The 19043-nt window shown below is 46.3% G+C and overlaps 1 protein-coding gene and 1 non-coding gene across 14 annotated transcripts in view; both read right to left on the reverse strand.

The window, feature by feature from the left end:
• The window catches only part of PRRC2B (proline rich coiled-coil 2B), a 64219-nt gene that overhangs the window by 5404 nt on the left and 39772 nt on the right, over positions 1-19043 (reverse strand). For 8 of the 13 annotated variants that reach the window (XM_052815863.1, XM_052815861.1, XM_052815860.1 and 5 more), the window contains 18 exons: positions 18746-18953; positions 17780-17999; positions 15063-17126; positions 13305-13504; positions 12342-12487; positions 10936-11077; positions 10233-10315; positions 9334-9525; positions 9000-9194; positions 8478-8564; positions 7400-7504; positions 6597-6789; positions 5215-5312; positions 4420-4547; positions 3111-3351; positions 1471-1647; positions 696-787; positions 7-127 (listed from right to left, as the gene is read on the reverse strand). In XM_052815863.1, the coding sequence (XP_052671823.1) occupies positions 7-127; positions 696-787; positions 1471-1647; positions 3111-3351; positions 4420-4547; positions 5215-5312; positions 6597-6789; positions 7400-7504; positions 8478-8564; positions 9000-9194; positions 9334-9525; positions 10233-10315; positions 10936-11077; positions 12342-12487; positions 13305-13504; positions 15063-17126; positions 17780-17999; positions 18746-18953 (4692 nt within the window). Of the gene's footprint in view, positions 1-6; positions 128-695; positions 788-1093; positions 1186-1470; positions 1648-3110; positions 3352-4419; positions 4548-5214; positions 5313-6596; positions 6790-7399; positions 7505-8477; positions 8565-8999; positions 9195-9333; positions 9526-10232; positions 10316-10935; positions 11078-12341; positions 12488-13304; positions 13505-15062; positions 17127-17779; positions 18000-18745; positions 18954-19043 lie in introns of those variants that run through there. The other 5 variants (XR_008239425.1, XR_008239426.1, XM_052815869.1 and 2 more) reach the window with 5 other exon arrangements.
• On the reverse strand, positions 6257-6350 carry LOC128154868 (small nucleolar RNA SNORD62). The gene has a single exon (XR_008239459.1). It is a non-coding gene; the product is annotated as a small nucleolar RNA SNORD62 (small nucleolar RNA).

Raw genomic sequence — 19043 nt, forward strand, 5'->3', positions numbered from 1 at the left:
CACTACCTGTTGAACATAGTGTCCTTGCACAGAGCCCATACTAACTGCTGGTCCAGATGGCTTCCCACTTGGGCTGGCAGAGCTAGGCCTGGAAATCGAAGAGTCGACAATATTCATGGAGTAAATTCTACAATGGAATGAGAACCTTATTCATGTGTGAAAGAATAAAAAAAAGACAGCAGAAAGCAGCAGTAGACAGGGCACGAGTCTGTGCTGTGCAGATCAGTGAGCTCCCCAGCCCAAAAGACAACACATGGATTGGTTGAGTGAAAAAAAAAAATAAAGCAACTGCATGTCCCAAAAGGCTCAATGACCTGAAGGTTTGGTATGTCTAGACATGAGCACCTCTCATCTTGAGAGAATCATTCTGGAAATTAAAATGTTTATTCAGTGATCCTTGCATTTTCCACCTTAACGAGCAACACACAAAAGCGTATACCAATTCCAATTTGTCTTTAAGACTCAGTAAACAAATAACTTTATGCACTTCCCACAAGCACAAAGGGCCAAGTCAGTTACACGCTGGCCCACTCCCAAAAATGAAAGCCATAATCATGCATTTTGATACAAGTATTTGGACTATAGCAAGCACATTCTACACATGAAAACCCAAGCGAATCTTGTACAGGGATGATGCACGCACTATGTCACTTCCCCATTCTGACTACAGAGGCTAAGTTCTGCGAACATTTTACCTGTACGTATGTGGTGATGGTACAGACCCTCCGGAGGACATATTCTGTTTACCGTCGGAGAAATGAAACCCTTTCATTTCCATTTGGGAGGACTACAGAGGAAAACGCACGAGAGAGAGTATCATCTTTGCATTCACAAATCACTCATTACTTCATATAAACACTTAAGCCAAATCTTTGCCCTTCTACCCATCGTGCCCCTTAAAAGAAGAAATATTTTTCAGGTGAAGAAAGTGAGGCTTTAAGTGAAATAATCTGCTTGTATTAAACCAGCAAGCCAGCAGCACAAGCAAATACAGAACCTGGAAGTTAACTGCTGTGCTGTGCTCTCTTTCCCCTATAATAGACAAACTTATGATATGAATCCATCAAACCAGACATGACATTAATATACCTACTCAAATGGACAAGCTTCACAACAGTGTGAAATATCTGGGCAGTATTCCAACTGTGTCTGGAGCTCACCACCCCTCAAGCACTCTGGGGAAACCTGTGTAAACATGTAATAAAACTGGAGACTCCAAACTGGATCAAGGCAGGATGTGGCTCCCTGGAAACAGAATGGTGACCAGCAGCAAAACCTGAAAAACTGCTGGCCTGCGCTTTGGAGATGAGGGGAAAAGGGCTCCTTCATTTTACCACCAATCCTTGGCTTTGATATTTAAGGATCCCAAACAAGCTAGTCTCCCCTTTAACAAGCAAGATCAAGGAGCGAAACTTCAATGCAGGAGGGGTTAATGAATGCCAAGATGAGCACACAGGAGTTAATCCTTACCTCCCTGCTGGTAGCAAGAACAGAAGGCTGGGATCCAGGAGGGAGGATTCTTCGGGGAGCTCCTACAGGCAGGTTTTGCCCCTGAGGAAGCTGGATGGACTGTGGTAGAATCAGGGGCTGCTGGCCAGAGCCATAGCGGGGCAGAGGAAGCTGGGAGCCAGGCACAGGCATCGTTAGCTGTGGGATAAGGACATGTAGTTAATTCAATGGCAGCAACAGTCTTGTGTTTGACACACTGCCTCCTAATACCCTGAAAGCATGGCATTGCTAAAAGGAAGCTCACAAACAGTGCAGTCTGGCACAGAATAAATGCAAATCAATGCAACAGAGGGATTTTCACACTGAAATGCATGTTCTGGTAGTGTTGCCAACACCCTATCAGCTGGGCTTTTAACATGGCATTGATTTAACATAACTGCACTCAGACACAGGGCTTTCCTCCTTGCTTAGAACCTTCACCCAGTTTTTCAGTCTTCCTCATGGTCGCTGCATAGATGTATTTTCTCTTGATATGACAGCAGCATCAGACAGCTCAGTGTCAGGGGTTTTGTTTGGAACTTTAATGCCCAAACCTGAAAGTCTGCTACACTTCCACGCCAAAGCATTTTGAGGACCGGACCTCTAGAGAAAGTGATGGTGACCTCAGCTATATGTTCTGCAGTCAGCTTCAAACTGATGATGGTAATAATTAAAGAGTAATTTAAAAAAAATGCAGCTCAGGACTGAGGACAAGAACCTCCTGTTCCCTCTGATTCATCTGACAGTTCTCACAATTGCTGGATTTAGGAGGTTCTATGACAACATTTTGTAATAAATAAATAAAATTAAAAAAATCTAAGGCTGGTAAAAGAGACCAAGTTACTAGCTTATGATGGATAAAGCATTTCTTCAAATATTTAGTTTGCCAGTATTCTCTGTATTTTCCTCAGCTAAGTTACTTCCACAATTAATTGTCAGTCACAACATAAAAATCCCTCTTTAAACAAAAATAAACCTTAACATGTTGCAAAAAATAAATGTGAGTTTAATTAAAAGTATCAAACTTCTTCAGAGAATCAGAACACATGTCCACAAATATAGCTATGCTCACAGTAGGATTCAATGTCTTTATCTAAGCCATGCCTTACAAAAACTTTTTCACACAATGAAATTCTTGTTAAGATGCTACCAAACAGATCAGCAGAAGTTGTAAATAAGACCTGGGTAACAAATGAAATGAGAAAATAGACGAGCTTTTATTAAAAGGTCCTAGTTACCCTGGAAGCCGAGTTACATCTGGAGACAATTGCGATTTGGCTCTCAGAAGAGGTACTTTTAGGACTATTGCATCACGGCCTCCTGTGCATGAAGCACTGCAAGGTCTGATCTGCATGAAATGTCTATATTGAAGGCAAGGACTTCCAAGTTACAAAATGACATCTCAGCAGGGACAGACAAGTAATTAGCAAGAATCTCATTAAATAAGGTGCTGCATGTTTGAAACAATGGTTCACAGAACAGAGTCTCGGGGAAATCTTTTAAAGAGCTTAGTTCACACAAATGCACGACTCAGCACAAATACCAGTTTCAACCCAGTCTCAGAAACAAGTGGCTGTGAAAAAGCCTGTACAAAGGAGTGGCTTGCAAGCCCTGCTCCTAACCTGCGTAAGCTGAGAGTCCATCATCTGCGAGGCTCCCATACCAGCTGCCTGGTTTATCTGGCCTTCATAAACCAGTGTCTGGCTTCCATTCATGGGCTGATAGGGGGACCCAGACTGGGTTTTTACCACCTCCAAGGGCTGCATGCCTGGGAAGGCGGAATACGGAGGCTTCAGAGCAGTGCCTCCTGTCAGGACCATGGTGCTGGGTTGAGACAGACTGGGGTGCATATACACCTGAGACCTGGAGAAGAAGCATACGTTCAAGTCATCACACAGAAAATCTTTGGAGACTATACACACACCCCCCCGCCAAACCGTATCTGGCCTGCAATTAGCAAGTGGTTCTCAGACTCTACTAAATCGACAGCTTAGAAATAAGCTGTGATGCCACTTTCCATTTTAGTTACAGGGGTTTTTTTATTTCCACTTTTAAGCCCTTACAGCCACGTCCTTGTATTGCAGGAATATTCAACAGAATGACACCGTGTCCTACCCAAAGTTTATGTTTCAATATCCTGCACAATAAGCTCTGGATTAGTAGTAAGGGAGGATTCACGTTACCAGCAATCTGCAGCAGCTTTGCAAAGCAGAAAAGAATCAGAAGTTAAAGATTCAAACAGCTGTAGCAAAAAAGTTGTTTTTTTTATTTAAACCTCAGTGTCTAGGTTTTTGAGGCCTTTAAGGACTATTCTGATCATTCACTCTCATCTCATGCAGGAAAGGGGTACAGAGTAATATTCCCACAGCCAGCCCAACTCTGAAGTGGATGTCTCAATCCTTCAGTTCTAGTAAGCAGTTCCTGTAGCCCAGTACCGTTGCTGTTACACTTGCATTCGATTTTCTGATTTGAATCTTATAATTTTTTCTCCAACAAAGTGCAGGCAAAGAGTTATTTAATTTCACTATCCAGGTACTCAGCTCTGATCAAACTGCCTCTTTGTGTTCTCTCCAGTAGTAAACCACAGTAAGCTGTAAGCTCTGGGTTTCTTACTAGTAAGTCTGCTTGCTGGCCCACAAACCTCCTCTTTCTGCATCTTTCCCAAGATTTGCCTCCCCTTTTGAGAGGGTAGGCAGTAAAACCGAATAACCTTCCAAGGATGGTCTTTGGCATTGTCCTACAAAGAAACATGCTACAGAGAGCCTTATGAGCCCTGATATCCTTGCTCTCCATCCCAGCAGTGTTACTAGGGGAAGGAAACAGCAAGTCAAAGGGGGAAGAGAAGATGAGCGCGGAGTATCTGATCAATGTACATAGACATCAGGAACATAAGAAATTAAGCCACAAGGAAATGAAAAACAAAGCAGTTACCTGAAGGGCTGTATGGAGCTGTACATCTCCTGGGACTGGGAAACAGGCAGACCACCCCTCAACCCAAGCTGAGCTTGGGCCTGTAAGGATGTGTGGAGGGAAATGGGAATCTGTTGAGCAGCAGCAGCCTGCAGAAGAAATTAAGATGACTGAGAAGTACAAGAGGAGCCAGAAACTCTCCCAGGCTGCTAAAAATCCACCAGTTTCCTCCATGAGTCAATCTGCCATGATAATTACCTACACTGCGCCTTTACCCAGCCCCTGCATCATTCCATAGAACAGCAGCACACTGGCAGGAGAAAACACTGCACAGGCACCCAAGAGGGAAGACTGATGCCTGCAAAAGGCATTTGATGGACACATGAGGGACCAACATGCTCCACACACAGAACAGGCACTGACAATCCCAGCTCTCACTTGCCTGCACGCTTAACTTGAAGGGGCTCTCTCCAACCCTATCAACACCCTATTCACTAAGGCTAGTGAAATTGCTCATCAGTATTGACAGGCTGTAGAATTTACTGAAAGTCACTTTACCTCACACAGATGCCTCAGCATCTGCTTCAGTTAAACCCAGCCCAAAGGCACTGGTACAAAAAGAGGAAAAAACCTCAATTCCCCTCCCTTCAATTTCACTAACCTGTAACACCCACTAGGAAGCAGCATGCAAGGAACCTAAAGGGAGCCACATCTAAGCTTTTTTGGGCTATCAGAGAGATAAACGACTCTTCGCTTCTTAAATGCTTCCCTGAAGACTCCTCGAGAAACCACTAGCTAGCTGTATTTCTCCCTTACCTGTTGGTAGCTTTGCTGCTGAGGTATCGTCTGCGGGACCAGGCGGGGCTGACTTGCAAACACATGGCCATCCAGATACAGGGGTGGAATATGGTTACCTAAACATCAGAGAAGGCAGGCTGTAAATTCAATGTACAGGGGAGATACAGGCACAGAACGCTGCAGAGACCTGCAGGTCAAGACTATTTCCTACTTCTCAGAAAACAGCTTAGCAAGTCAACACAAACACAGTACCCATTCAGAAGAGCCTGTAAAGCTCGTAAGTCCACATACCAAAGCCAGCAGCCCCACTTTACAGTAGCAGGCTTGCTGAGAATTAATCATAACTTTCTGTAAAAGGCTAAACGTAAACCCAGGTTTCCCACCTCCACAAAAGACTCAGAGACACCAACAGTTCAGGAATTGGTGACCTGCACTCCAAACTGTTCCTAAATGCCAGAAACGGGCAGTCATCTCATCTTTGCAGCTAGGAGGGACAGAAAGAGCAAACGTGGTGTTTGAGACCTTCACGCAAGAGATCTAAAAGCCATATCCACCCCAAAGGTGGCACCAATCAAAGTGCTGTGCCACTCCTGTGGTTCTGTGCAGATCTGAACCATGGGATTTACAAGCAAAATTACAGTGGGTAGGTAAGCAGATCACCCGACTTGGAACAATCCGTTTTCCAAGTGGAAGCTATTAACAGAGTCACTACAGTGGTCCACTCCCTATCACTTCTGTCCAGCATATTCCATTCCATTCTTGAATTGAGGAATGAGAAGGATAGTGCGTGCTTGAGAGGTCCTTTGGGACCCAGGAGTCAGAGAATCCAAGTACATTCCTTTTTTCCAGATGCTCTCCCTAATTATACACACTGCCTAACATGACTGAGCTCAAGCTTTTGCTCTAACTCAAGGACAGCAACACCTTCCCACCTCCCAGACTTCTGCAAACTGTAAGCAAGTTGTTATTACATACAAAGAGCAGAAGGTGCTCAGAACGTGTGACTTAAATAGCAAAGTGAGCAGAGGAATGGTTGATATTGATACTGGGACTGTTGAAGTCTCTCAGCCATAGGTTTCTGTTTCTTCATTTCCCTTCTACTCTATCGAGCACACAGGGAAGGGTAAGCAGGATCCATTGAGACATCACAGAGACTTGCTGCTACACAGGGAAAGTCGTCCTTGTGCTAAGATTATACCAGTCACACTCAAGTAACATTCTTCAAAGTGGGTAGATGGTCCCTCTTTCTGTCTTGACTGAATTGGTGTTAAGAATCTGTTAAATACCAGCCAGCCAGTTACTTTACATGGAAGCTCTTCTCACCATGCTACAAGAATCAGAGGATGATTCCTAGATACCAACCAGACAATGCAAATACCGCTGCCACAGTTTGCAGGTACCTGGAATAGATGCAGAAGGTGCTACGGACGCCACAGGCATAGGCGGCATAGAAACTCCACCAAAAGAGCTGTAGCTGACACCGTTGGAAGCTCCAACACTGGAAGGAGGCTGGATGCCTGAGCCTGCGCCTCCTGGGGAGTTCTGTTCTGGTAAACTAGGAGAGTTTTCCCAAGCTTTACGAGCAGACTCCATCTATGGAAATGAAGGACAATAACTACAGACAGTTCAAATGGGGAGGACAATACTGAAGCCTAGAGTTGCTCATCTATGATCTATTAGTTCAAATTCAATCTAGTCTAGTCATAGTGGAAAGCTGGCAGGTCTCAGGTCAAGGAGTTTCACACCAGTTTCCAATGGGCAAGCATCCTTCACAAACACTCAATCCCCCTTGGTATTTGCTGAGCTTTTTGGGGTTGAGGTGGTGGTGGTTTTTGATTTGGTTTATTTTGGGGGTTTTTGTTGTAGTTTCTATGTTTGGTTTTGGGTTTTTTGTTGTTTTTCTTCTTTAAACCATCAAGCACCTAGGATCCTTGACCAGCCATCCTACCCAACTACTGAAATAGTAGGAAAGCTCTGTTGCACCTGTTCTACAATTGGTGAGGACTTCAGCATCCAGGACTGCTGAAACACATGCCCTTCCACCCATGCTGAATAGCATATATGCACAGCTTTTATAGAAGCTAATTAAAGGTTTAGCAGTACCTAACAAAATGCTCTGGGAAAGAACTCTCCATCTTCACTACTCTGGCCATGGAGACATGGTACCCACACCTAGGACAAACACACATGCCAGCTTGCTTACCTTAAGAGTAAGGTCTGCAGTGGGGAAGGACATTGGGTTCAGGCCAATGCACCGCTGGAGGTGATGATCTCTTCGCAGAATGGGAATGGACTGCGTTAACCCTGCCTGAGGGGAGATTCGTAAATGGTAAATATTTTATAAACTCTTATGAGAATGTCATGAGCTACCAAGGCTGACAGAGCCTCAACTGGCAGCTCTAGTAACTACACCACAAAGGATTCAACCCTCAGTGGTACTGCAGGAGTTAAGTACCACACTCAACTGTGATCCATTCTGCTGTTGGAATAAATGAAGCTTCGGTTATGTGCAATGACACCCTCCTCTATGTCAAGTTACACTAGCTTCCACTCAAACATCAATTTGATCCAGCAACTTCTATTTGCAGAAGAGTTTCCCCTCCTGCCCCATATTTGGAATGTACCTAAATTTCAGACAAAACCTGTTTCTGAAAGAGCGCTTCTGAAAAGAAACACCCTTTAAGACAAAACTCCAAAATCAAACAACCTACAAACTTGAAGACATTTCAAAAACAGCTCTGTGAGTTTCTCACATTGCTGTCCACAGCTGAGCTACAAGCTGGGCTTTCAGTGTGCTCACTCTTTCACATATAATAATGAAATACCCAGATGGCTGGAATAAGCTGGGAAGCCTCCAGAAGGGCCTGACTAACAAGTTACAGTTCTCTGCCTTGCTGTGGCAGATGAGACCTTCTGAGGAATTGGGCAGCCCAGGCCTAAAAACACCACTACCTGTCTGCATCATGTCCATTACCAGCACCCTTTTGTGTCTCAGGGAAGGAGACGGGTGATGTCAGAGATCTGCGATACCTCTTGCTTTACACAGGTCACAATGATAATGGAGTTGCTCCCTATATCAAAATGAGCATCGCTGGCTCAGAAGTATCAAGGTACCTTGAAGGCACAGATTTCCATTATGGATTTTAGTTACGTGTGTCACCTAAGCATTAAGTGTGAAGTCAACTGCAAAGAAATATGCTTGCTCTCTTTGGAAGCATCTGAGGTTTAACTAAGGAGTATCTCCAATGAATCAATGCCAAAAGAAAAAAATAAATACTTACATTACTGGCCAAGGCATCCTGCAATTTGGTGACAGGGTTAGCTGCAGTGCCAGAGGCAGAACCAGGCGGCAAGCTGAAGTCAGAGTCCTGAAAAAGCAAAACACACAAAATTCAAATCCAGGTCCAAGGGCCATCCATCTGCTTCTCATGGTTAATGACTTTAGCCTGAATCATGACACTAGAAACTAAAGATTGTCCTCCAGTAAGCCTTGCTGGAAGAGAACAAAAAGACACTTCTCAGCACTCAGCAGCAGGCAACCCCCAGAGGCGCACAAAGGCTTAGATGGCCATAATTTTGTCCCTCACCTCTGATACCACCCCAGCTGGTCCTTGGGACAATATTTCCAAGAGGATATTATGTGTTTGCCAAGACATCTTGAGTACCTGGTTTGTGTCAGTAATGAAATCTAAGGCAAATCGACAGCTGGAAGCCTCCTCTAAATAATCCTTCTGCCTCAAACCACCTTTCATATCTCAACAAGCTCAAATCACCAAGAAGATAAAATTAAATTCAATCCTCACTTTAGGATTTACTCCAAATTCAATGGGTGGCACAGGAAGTACAGAATCCACGTGAATTTCCACCCCGTTAACAGGGGGAATATTCCCTTCCAGCCGTTCCGTTCCCTCCGAACCCTTTCTGTTTTTCAGGGAGCGTTCGTTGCCGATTGGTCCAGGCTTGTGTTCCTTGTTCTGTCCTGAGCCTTGATCTGAATCCTTAACAGGAAAGCAGAGAGGCTGAGACACAAAGACTGAATAACCCAATCTCAAGCCTTAAAAATGCTATCAAGAACAAGACAACCACTTCACAAGGTCTCTCACTATGTGCTCTGGCTTGGCTGCAAATCCAGATTACCTTTTTATCAGATTGCTTCTGCACTTGCTCCTTCTGGCAGTCAGGCTTTGGGTCCACCAGGCCAGCCCCATTCATCTCCTCTGGTTTGAGGGTGCCATATGGAGAACTGCGCTGAGAGGAGGTAGCGGAGGATTCCCGAGACTCCGCGCTCAAGTCAATGCCACTATCCCCCTGGCTGCCTTTAAAACCCTGCTATGCAAAGCACGAAATGTGTTAAAGCCCCAGACTCCGACCCAGCTCCACAAAGGAGGAAAAAAAAAATCCCAGAAAACAGCAAGACCATGTCCCCTTTTCAAATCACATTCTTGGTTAACTGCAAAAGAGTTGGGCCTGACCTGCAGCATCCCTTGGCTGCTGCTTCAGCTCTACACAACCCTGAGACAGGTTAACCAATACACCAACTGGACCATGGCTTTAGAATAAGGAAAAAGTGTCACACATAGCAACTAGGCTGAAATTGCCAAACTCATTTCACTTGTGACCCAAACCAGATTTGAACTCTGGTCTCCAGAGGTGAAGCATTCAGGAACCTCCTCCGCCCTCCCTGCATTAAGGCTACAGCTACACACTGCTCACAGGCATGAGGCACACAAACACAACCTATGGGATTCCACCATCCTCGACCACGCTCTGTGTCCAGTTAGGAGCATAACCCTGGAATAGCTCTACCGACAGTTACTCCAGATTTATACCCACATGTAACACCAAGCAGCGCTTGGCCCTCTAGGTCAAGATTTGAGCAGCATCCAGCTCAAATCAGAACTGCAAAGGGACAGTTTAAAATTGCACAAGCAGAGCTGAGAGTCGCTAAGCACAGATGGAGCAATGAGAAGCACAAGCCACCTAACGTTAGTATTTTATACACGCAATACCTGAATGGCACATTAGGTGCCACTTACCTCAGTGGCGCTAGATTCAGTACCATTAAAGGTATTTACAGGCTTGCTCCAGGAATCACTGCCAGGAGACTGAACGGAAAGAGCTGGAAGAGAAGAGAGGGCAGGGTTCACCTGCTTGAAACACAGCTGTGAGCACACCTTGTACACTGTGCATGTTACACTACTAACTTTCCATTTCTAGACACGAGATATTTTCACCATCTCAGAAAACGAGTGTTGCCCAATCAGCTGAGACATGATGCAGCACAAAGACAACAGGGTATGGAGAGCGAGGGTAGAGAACAGGGAAGAGACTTCTTAGGGAACATGAAAACAACAGGAGAAAGAAAGGGCAGAGAGAGAAACAAGGGAGGCACTAGCTATTCAGTGCTAGAGGATGAGAAAACAGAGGAAGGCAAAATAAGAAAATGGCTGAAGTAGATCCAGCCCAACAGGCTAGAAAATGCTATATAGTAGGATCTTGATGTTACACAAAGACTCAAGAAATAGATTAGGAGACTGACATGGTCAACAACAGGAGGAGAATGGCTGAACAGTACAGTTTTGAACAGATGCTACTCCAGATGTCTGTTAGCTCCCCTCCCACTTCCAGCATCAGACAAGAGAAGGTTGTCTCCTCTTAAGCACAGACACCCCATCCTTCCTGCACAAACCAGAGGATTCCTCAGCTCTGTGAAACACCTCGGAACAGACCCAAACTTACCTGGGCTGTTGCTCTCCCAGATCTCTGTGCCCAGGCTGTTTCCAGACACTGTTACATCACTTTGCTCCAAGCACAAGCTGTTCTGTTTCTTAGCAAATCGAGGAGGGATGCGAGACTGAAGGACGCGGGCCTTCGCTGGTGCCTAAGAGAGAAAAGGCACAAGCCATAAGACCTGTCACTGCACTGGAATAACACAGTCTGCTCCTGGCAAGTTCAAACCCTGGATTTCTAAATGCTGCAATGTGAAGAGCCCCCAGCTCATGTAACAGAACCATACAAAGTAGTTCTGACTCCCTCCCCACTCTTACCCAGTGGCTACTGGGATGTTCCCCCGTCTAACAAGGCCGTGAAAAAACCTGCCTTCGGCAGCATGAGATTTTTCTCTTTTGGAGAGGTGGGGGAACAGGATACAAAGCAAAGCAAAGCAAAACTGACACTACAACATACTTGCTCTGCTTAATTCCTCTCTTTTTTACTCCAGCTAAAGCAAGATCAATTAATAATTTCACAATACAGAGATGGCTCTTTCACAGAGCCAAGATCTGAACAGAAAGAGAAGCACATCTCTGCAACGGCAAGACCTTTCCACTGCACATTCACACATTGTCTTCAGCCTAATTTTAAAGATGCCAAGCAACCAGGCTTTTATAACTTTGCTTGTGAGACTCTCTGAACCTACCACAAGCCTTCCTTGTCAGGAAGCATTTCCCAACGATGCTTTTCATTTGCATTTAGTCCTCCAGATTTCACTAAGTCTCCTTTCATGTCAAAATATTCTCTTATCTCCCTAGAATCTGCAGTCTTCCAGTACATGTAGACAAATGCCCCCCCCCCCCCCCCCCAAACATTACTTAACTAAGCTACCCACACTGCAGTCTTACATCTTTTCTTGCAAATCAACTCCTTTATCCTATTATGAACGTGAAATTGTCAGAGTTTCTTCCAGTTTGTTAGTTTCTTTCTGGTCAGGTGCCCAGAACACAAACATGACACCTCTGGCAAGGAAGCTACCACATCCTGTTCTAGCAGTAACACATTGTTGACACAGCAAGAGTGCAGAGGTCCTCCACTGGTCACTGCTGCCCAATATCCCACCAACTACAGCCAGCAACTGGCTTAGTGAGTGAAGCTGCTTTGGATGAGGATCACTTTAGAAAACCCTCCTTAACTTGCAATTAACAATTATGCTAGAAAACAAGAACAGTCAGAAGTCTAACCATCCTCTTCAGACCAAGGGCCCCTGCCCATCTGAGCCAAAATATATTTCCGGGGCCTAATACAGGATCTGTACTACCTTGGCCAACTGCATGTTTTTCTGCTCATTCAAACACTTTTGGGGCCCTGTTCCTCTGACTGCAGTCCAAACAATATCTCAGGTTAAGCTTTTTCTGCCTCCCATTCCTCACCTGAGCAGCCTGTTCCTTCTTCCTTCGCTCCTCTTCCAGCAAGCGACGCTGCTTTTTAGTAAGAACCTCAATGAAGCCTTCACCTGCCATAGAACCTACTTCATTCTCTTCTGCTGTGTTCGACACCCGATTATCAATGATAGTACCTGAACAAAGCATATATAGGGAAAAAACCAGTGCATGTGTGTATGCATATAAAGCTTTATGATTGCAATAATTTAAAGAGTGCATTCCGAATAGGAACCATTCAACAGGCAAACAAGTTCAGCCAACAGCACTGCAGCTAAGCTTTGAAAACTAAGCCATGGTAATCACTTTATCCTGCAGGGCTTTGCTCTCCTCTACCTCAGGATGAGCATGCTCCAGCTGGAAGAGCTTGGGAATGTGAGCCATGTGGTAACTCGGGTAGCTTTAGGTATAGTATCAGTTGAAAAAAACCTCACACCTTTCCAAATACTAGCAAGGACAGAGCAGGCACAGGTACTTTTGAAAACACACACATCTCCTCTAGATGTAAAACCTCAGCTCTATGAACAGCAAAAAGCTGAGTCATGGCCTAATGCCAATGGTTTCAGAGATACTAATTTCCTGCCCTCCTGCCATGAGCTCAGACTCAAATTCCCCACTGTGGATGCTCTTTCAACTTCCTTCGCACTACGTAAGGTATTTTGGGCTTGAAATTTAACATCTTGGATAGAAATATTCTCCCTAAAACCAAACTTTCTATAGAAGAAACATTAGAGAATCTGTCAGATCTGGCTGAAAGTTTGGGTTTAAAATTTAAAACCACCTTTGTCTTCCATGTTTTCCCTATTTAGATACACTAGAATTTTCTTGCTTGAGTAAATAAATGGAAAAAATCTAACCTGATATTTAAAATTACACTGGATTCAATCAGTCTGGCTTGAAGTTAGCCACAACGTGTTATCCCTTTAAAGGAAACAAATGAATTAAGACACTCACTTCCATAACTCAGTTCGAACTGTGACAAGGCCTCTCCCTTCTCACTTGCTCTTTGCGCAGTGGATTTGGGCTCCTTCTCTGGCTTTTTACCTGCACCCTCAGCACTCTCTGAGTTTGCATGGGAGGTCCTATCCAAGCTGTAAATAGAGTGGCTGCTCCCACCACTGGTGTTGCCAAGGCCACCTCCTTCTTCTGGAGACCTACAAGGAAAGAAGGGAAAGAAATTAGATTTTTCACAAGAAGATGAGTAAAAGTAGCAAGAAGAAAACATATGGGCTATATTTTCTTTACGATTTTTCTAATTGCACCTCATCCTTCCCCAGCCTTCGCTCAACTGAAGCAGATGTTAAATTCTGAGCACAGAGCCCATTACAAGGCTGTTACTGGGGAAGTGGGATGGAAACAGAACAATACCTGTACTCATGAGTCAACCAACACACTGCCCCCACAACAAAGCTAATAGCCTAGCTTGTCCCTAGGAGGAGGGCTCTGTGCTTCTGCAGTGTCTCCTACCCTCCTATGACACTACTCTTAACAGCTCCCCTGCTCCTCTTTGCAATTAACACACATTTCTTGGCAAGCATCAGGTGAGGGGAAGGGAAATGGGGAGAGGCTGATGACATCGAGGGGAAAAAAAAAGTTTCCCATTTTGTTTCTCCTAGAATTATTTTGCCCATTTGACCACCATCCACACATCATTCCCAAGCATTCAACTCGAGAGGCATGGTTAAAGGAAAAGGTAAAGAAAAAAAAAAGTTTTCCCCTTCCCTTTCTTTCCCTTTCTACCTGCCTGCATCCTTCCAGACATCAGCTCTCCTCTCCCTTATTTCTATATAAACTACTACTAGCTACTGCATCCAGGAGTTGGGGGAGATGGGGCACAAGAGGACAGAAAACAAAGAACAAGTTGCCTATTTATCAGTGCTTTAAACCCAATACAATGCAGCTGCACAGGACTCTTTTTTCCGCCTGTTCCTGTTAAAGGAAAAGGCTAATGAGGGAGCTGTCAAATTGGCCCAGGACCAAGGCCCACCTAACCCAGCGTCCTGTCAATCACCAGATTTTTCACAGGACCCAGGAAAATACTTAATCCCTAGTGTCGGAGTTGTCTTAAAATACTCTCAGAAGGAACTCCTCCCACCAGGCTACAAACACACAGCGCTGCTTGCCATTCATCACTGGTCTCCACTAAGATGTAAGAAAATATGTGCTCAGGCAAAGCTAGGACTGGCGATGCCACACATTGTGCTCATGCCACAACCACACTACTGGGAATCCAGGTGCTCAACCTGCACAGCTCACGGTAACTTATCCCAGGAAAACCCAGCCCTCACTTCTGTGCTCTCCTATGCTCCACTGGGGACCCATGACAGGACAGGAAGGACACAATAGGTTTGGAGTTAAGGACCAGGATTTCTTTCATTATCCTTCATGCCTCCAGCAAGAGGCAGTCCAGAAAGTGGAGAGCTGTCTTGGCTCAAAACTAAGGTGAAGAAGAACAGCACATGTCATGCCCACAGTGTCTCAGCAAATTCCATAAACCTGGATTCCCAGCATGGAAGCAAAGGCGTCAGTCGGTTGTAAAACAGACAATGATGGGACTGTTGGATGTCATAAGGTTGGATAAATGGTGCTGGAAGTCACCTGCACTAGAAGAAACACAGTCAACAGCTCCTCACCCACAGTCCAGCCCTTCTCCACTCCTCCAGTACCTGCACATCAGATGACAGATATCTGTACGTCAGAATGCAACTTTACCTTTTGCTTTTTATCAGTGTCCCATTCTGCTGGCTCTCGTATCTGGAAGCTGTTCCTACACCAGTCCTGACAGACTGCTCTGCAAACCCTGCTGGCTCGGCCTTGCGGCTCTGCCTGTCGACAAGTGGCCTTTGGCTTGAGAAGCTCCGCTTCGCTAGCTCCCTCTTCTCTCCCAAGCTCCCACTCCCGAGGCCACCCTCCAGCTGGCCTTCACTCTCTGAAACTCCATCTCGCCTCTCCCGCCGCTCGCTGAAGTCACTGCTTTCAGATGCAGTCTCCCACTCCTCGTTGGCATGGTCTGATGAGTTCTGGTAGGACAGCTCGGGAGACCGTCTGCCCGAGATGCTGCTCTTCTCTGCAGTGGTCAGCTTGGGTCTTCCAGGCCACTGGCTGGGCAGCAGGTTGGGGCTTCCCTCCTCGGGGTTCCACTGGCCAACCGATTCCCTCTCTTGCCTGAGGCGCCTGAATCGTGGGGGCTTGTCTTGGCGGGGGGGACGCCGCCTCCTGAATGGCCTGTTCTCTATGTTCTCCTGATCTGCTGAGTAATCCTCCTGGAAAAAGTGCCTTTTGTCATCCAGATGACTCTCATCAAAAACCCGGCTGGAGAAGGAATCCACATGTTTATAAGAATCCTGAATGTAGTCCCTGTCAGACTGCTGCCTGCTCCCAAAAGTGTCTGATGGAGAGGCGTGGCTGTACTCCTGCCACCCTGCTCCCCCACTCCTGCTTTGCCACTGGCTGGGCTCCTTACCCATGAAACTCCTTCGCCCATAGCCAGAGTTGCTCAGTCTTGGCGGCAGTGATCTCCCAAAAGCTCTCGGAGCCCTCATCTTCGGATCCAGACTACTGTGGTCATCTGAATAGATTTTGTTGGACCTCCAAGACTCTTTGAAGTCTCCCTTTTTCAAATCACTGTCCTCCCTGTCCAGCACAGAGCCTTCATTGCTGTTTTCTGAGCCCCTCTGCCGGCGACGCTTGGGGAGCTCCTCGTATTCTGACCCTTCACTGTGTGTCTCGCTTGCAATCCGGCGCCTTGGCTTGCCTCTAGGGAAGTCCTCTGGCTGGTTGAACTCCCGAAGCCCTCGCCCTCGGCTGCTCCGCTGGTTGTTATAGACTCCCCGGCTGCCCACAACAGTGCCTCGGCCTCGGAAAGTGAACTCTCTGAAGCCTCTCCCTCGCCCACGCCCTTGGCCTCTCCCACCAAAGGCTTGTTCCTCATCAATGAAGATCCAGTTGTTTCTTTTTGTGGGAGGGAGATCACCAGACTCTCTGGATAGTTTGTTCTCCCAGGTTCTTTCTGGCTTCTCTTCCTCCTCTTCTTCCTCCTCTTCCTCCTGGGACTTCTCAGCCTCTCGGGCAATGTTGGTTTGGGAAGAACCTTTGTCATCCAGCAGGTAACGCGTGGAGTTCACTAAGGCTGCAGAATCATCTGACTCATTTTCTACTTTCTGAACAGCTGCCTTCTCCTTCAGTGGGCGTGAGGTGTCCTCTCCCTCCAGTTTAACCTTTTCCATCTCCTTCTCTTTCTCTTCCACCTTGAGGGCTTTCAGGACTGGTTTTTTAATTGGGCCTGATCGTCGCGTCCTCCCCATTTGCTCCTGGTGCTGACCACTGGTGTTCCGGTTCTCAGGGGCCCACTCTGTTGTCTCTTCAGTGGGCTGTTTGGTATTAGCTCCTTCTTTCTTCCACGGGTCAGCACTGAATGACTGCTCATCCCTGGGCACTTCTTCGGCAACTTCTGCTGCAGTCTCTGCAGGTTTCTGATGGTGGCTGATATCCCAGCCATTATATTCAGGCTTCTTCTCTGCTTGGATAAAATCAGGTTCTAGGGGCGAACACCTCAAGTTTGCATGGCGGTTGCCAGCAGGACAGGTTTCCTGCACGGTCTCCTGATGCTGAAACAAGAGATCTTGGCCTATCCTTTGAGAAGACAGACAGCTGTCAAAGTCTGCCTGGGCCTTCTTGTCAAAAGCATTCAAGTACTCCTCCCCTCTCTCCTCAAAGAGATCTCGCTGGGTGCTCAGACTCTCTGGCCTTCCAGGAGAAGCAGAGTAACTGTCATTCCTGAGAAGGAAACAAACAACAAACAAAAGAAAGTCAGCTAATGCAGAGCACAGCACATCTCCAAAGGCCCAGGCTGGGCACAAGAGGTGGAAACAAATAAATAAATCAGGGTTTGTTCCAAATCATGAGGCAATGAGCCTATAAATACCTGAACGCTGGGCAGATGCTGTGGCCCCAGGCTGTACTGCCTGGTTTGTCAAATCAATGGATGATAAAGAAAGCAGTTCCTATGATGGGCAGCAAACTTAAGAAATAAAGGGAGATTCAGCCTCCAACATATGTGGAGATCTGAAAACAAGGAATTGGTTTCAGAAAGTCCCAAAGAATTAGGAGACAAACTAGCAAGTATCAGAATTTTTGACTCATTGTTTTCTGTACCTACCCATGTAGGTGACAAGTGCCTCTCTCCTACTGAACAGGCTCCAAGCTGGTCAGCCTCGACTGGCATCAGATAGAGACTGAGCTATTCAGAGTTTTTCTAAGCACCTCCACGACACAAACACTCAACAGTGTAAGAGTGCTACCAGATCAGTACCTTGGCCTGTTCAGAGATATCTTGTGGGTCAACTCTACATCTGCTTTTCAGCAGGAGATGATTTACGGCAGCACCTCCCACCACAGCATGCATGAGGACAGGGGAGTTCTGCACTCACCTGGCATGCAGCCCCTCCATGGTCATGTTGTCAGCCTGTTTTTGATGTGACAGGGAGTACCCTTTGCTTTGCAGAGGTGTGTAGCTCTCCTGGCCCCACACTGGCACAGGGTCCAAGGGAGCAGTTTTCCTTTCTGCCTGCCCTGCCTGACAGTTCTGATCTTCAGACCGACAGCTGCTCCCACCAATGGTGTCCTGCTGAATCATGGGCTTCATAATTCCTGGTCACGACAGAGTTCATACCATTAACACTAGGATCTCATAGCCAAGAAGAATCAACAATCCACAGCTAGCTCGACTGCCCTTCCTTCCAGGGCAGCAGGTGACTGCAGCCATGGAAACCTTTCTGGTAGAGGGGAGCCTGTGCTTGGGAAATACACAGCTGGGAAATACACCTAGAGTGATAGAGAAGGCGGCACAGCTTTCAGAGCCCAGTCTGCACAGAACGCTACACACCATCACTGGCTTGGAAGTAAGCACGTGTGTGAAGCAAACCACAAACACAAGGGAATGATTTATACGTCCTGATGTTTATATTCACACCTCTGAGGACCAGTAACAAGGAAGGAAGGTGCTAGGAGTACACAGCTCAGGAACTACAGGATTTCTCCATCACATTTCTTGAAAGGGGTCTATTAAGATTTCACATGATTACAGTAACTCCCAAACTGATCCTTCTCCTCCAAGGGGCGAGATCTGCTTTTACACTCACTAAGGCTCCAAAGCTGCTAGGGAAGATCTCCCACTGCAGTGCAGGGGATGATGGACAGGCAGGTGTCCTCCCTCCCAACCTCCTCTGTTCCCTCACCAGCTCTCATTGCAACCAACTCTTTCTCATCCCTAGAGAAGGTCAATCACAGCCAGCCAGGATGCAAAGTCTGGACAGAGGTAAGATGAAGCACAGCAACTTTCCAGATATGGACCAACTCAACAGCCATGATAAAGGGAAACGCTGAAAACACCTTACCTGAAGGGTGAAGGGCTGAAGGGTAGAAATCTACAGGGGTGCGACTCTGGGCCATGCGAGGGTCCATATAAGAGGGCATCATCATCCAGCGAGGATCAAAGCCAAGCATCTGGGGGTGCGGCGGGTAGAACGTCCGTTGGGGATGGGAATGGGATGGGGGAGGATAGACTTGCTGCTGCTGCCAGTGCTGCATCTTGTACAGCTGCTCCTGCAGGGAAGAAGGATGGGCTGTTTGACATGAATGGTCACGGTGCCAGGAATCACACTTGCAAACTGGCCAGCCAAAGGAAAACACATT

Source organism: Harpia harpyja, chromosome 19 (genome assembly GCF_026419915.1).
Source record: "Harpia harpyja isolate bHarHar1 chromosome 19, bHarHar1 primary haplotype, whole genome shotgun sequence".
Classification (NCBI taxonomy): domain Eukaryota; kingdom Metazoa; phylum Chordata; class Aves; order Accipitriformes; family Accipitridae; genus Harpia; species Harpia harpyja.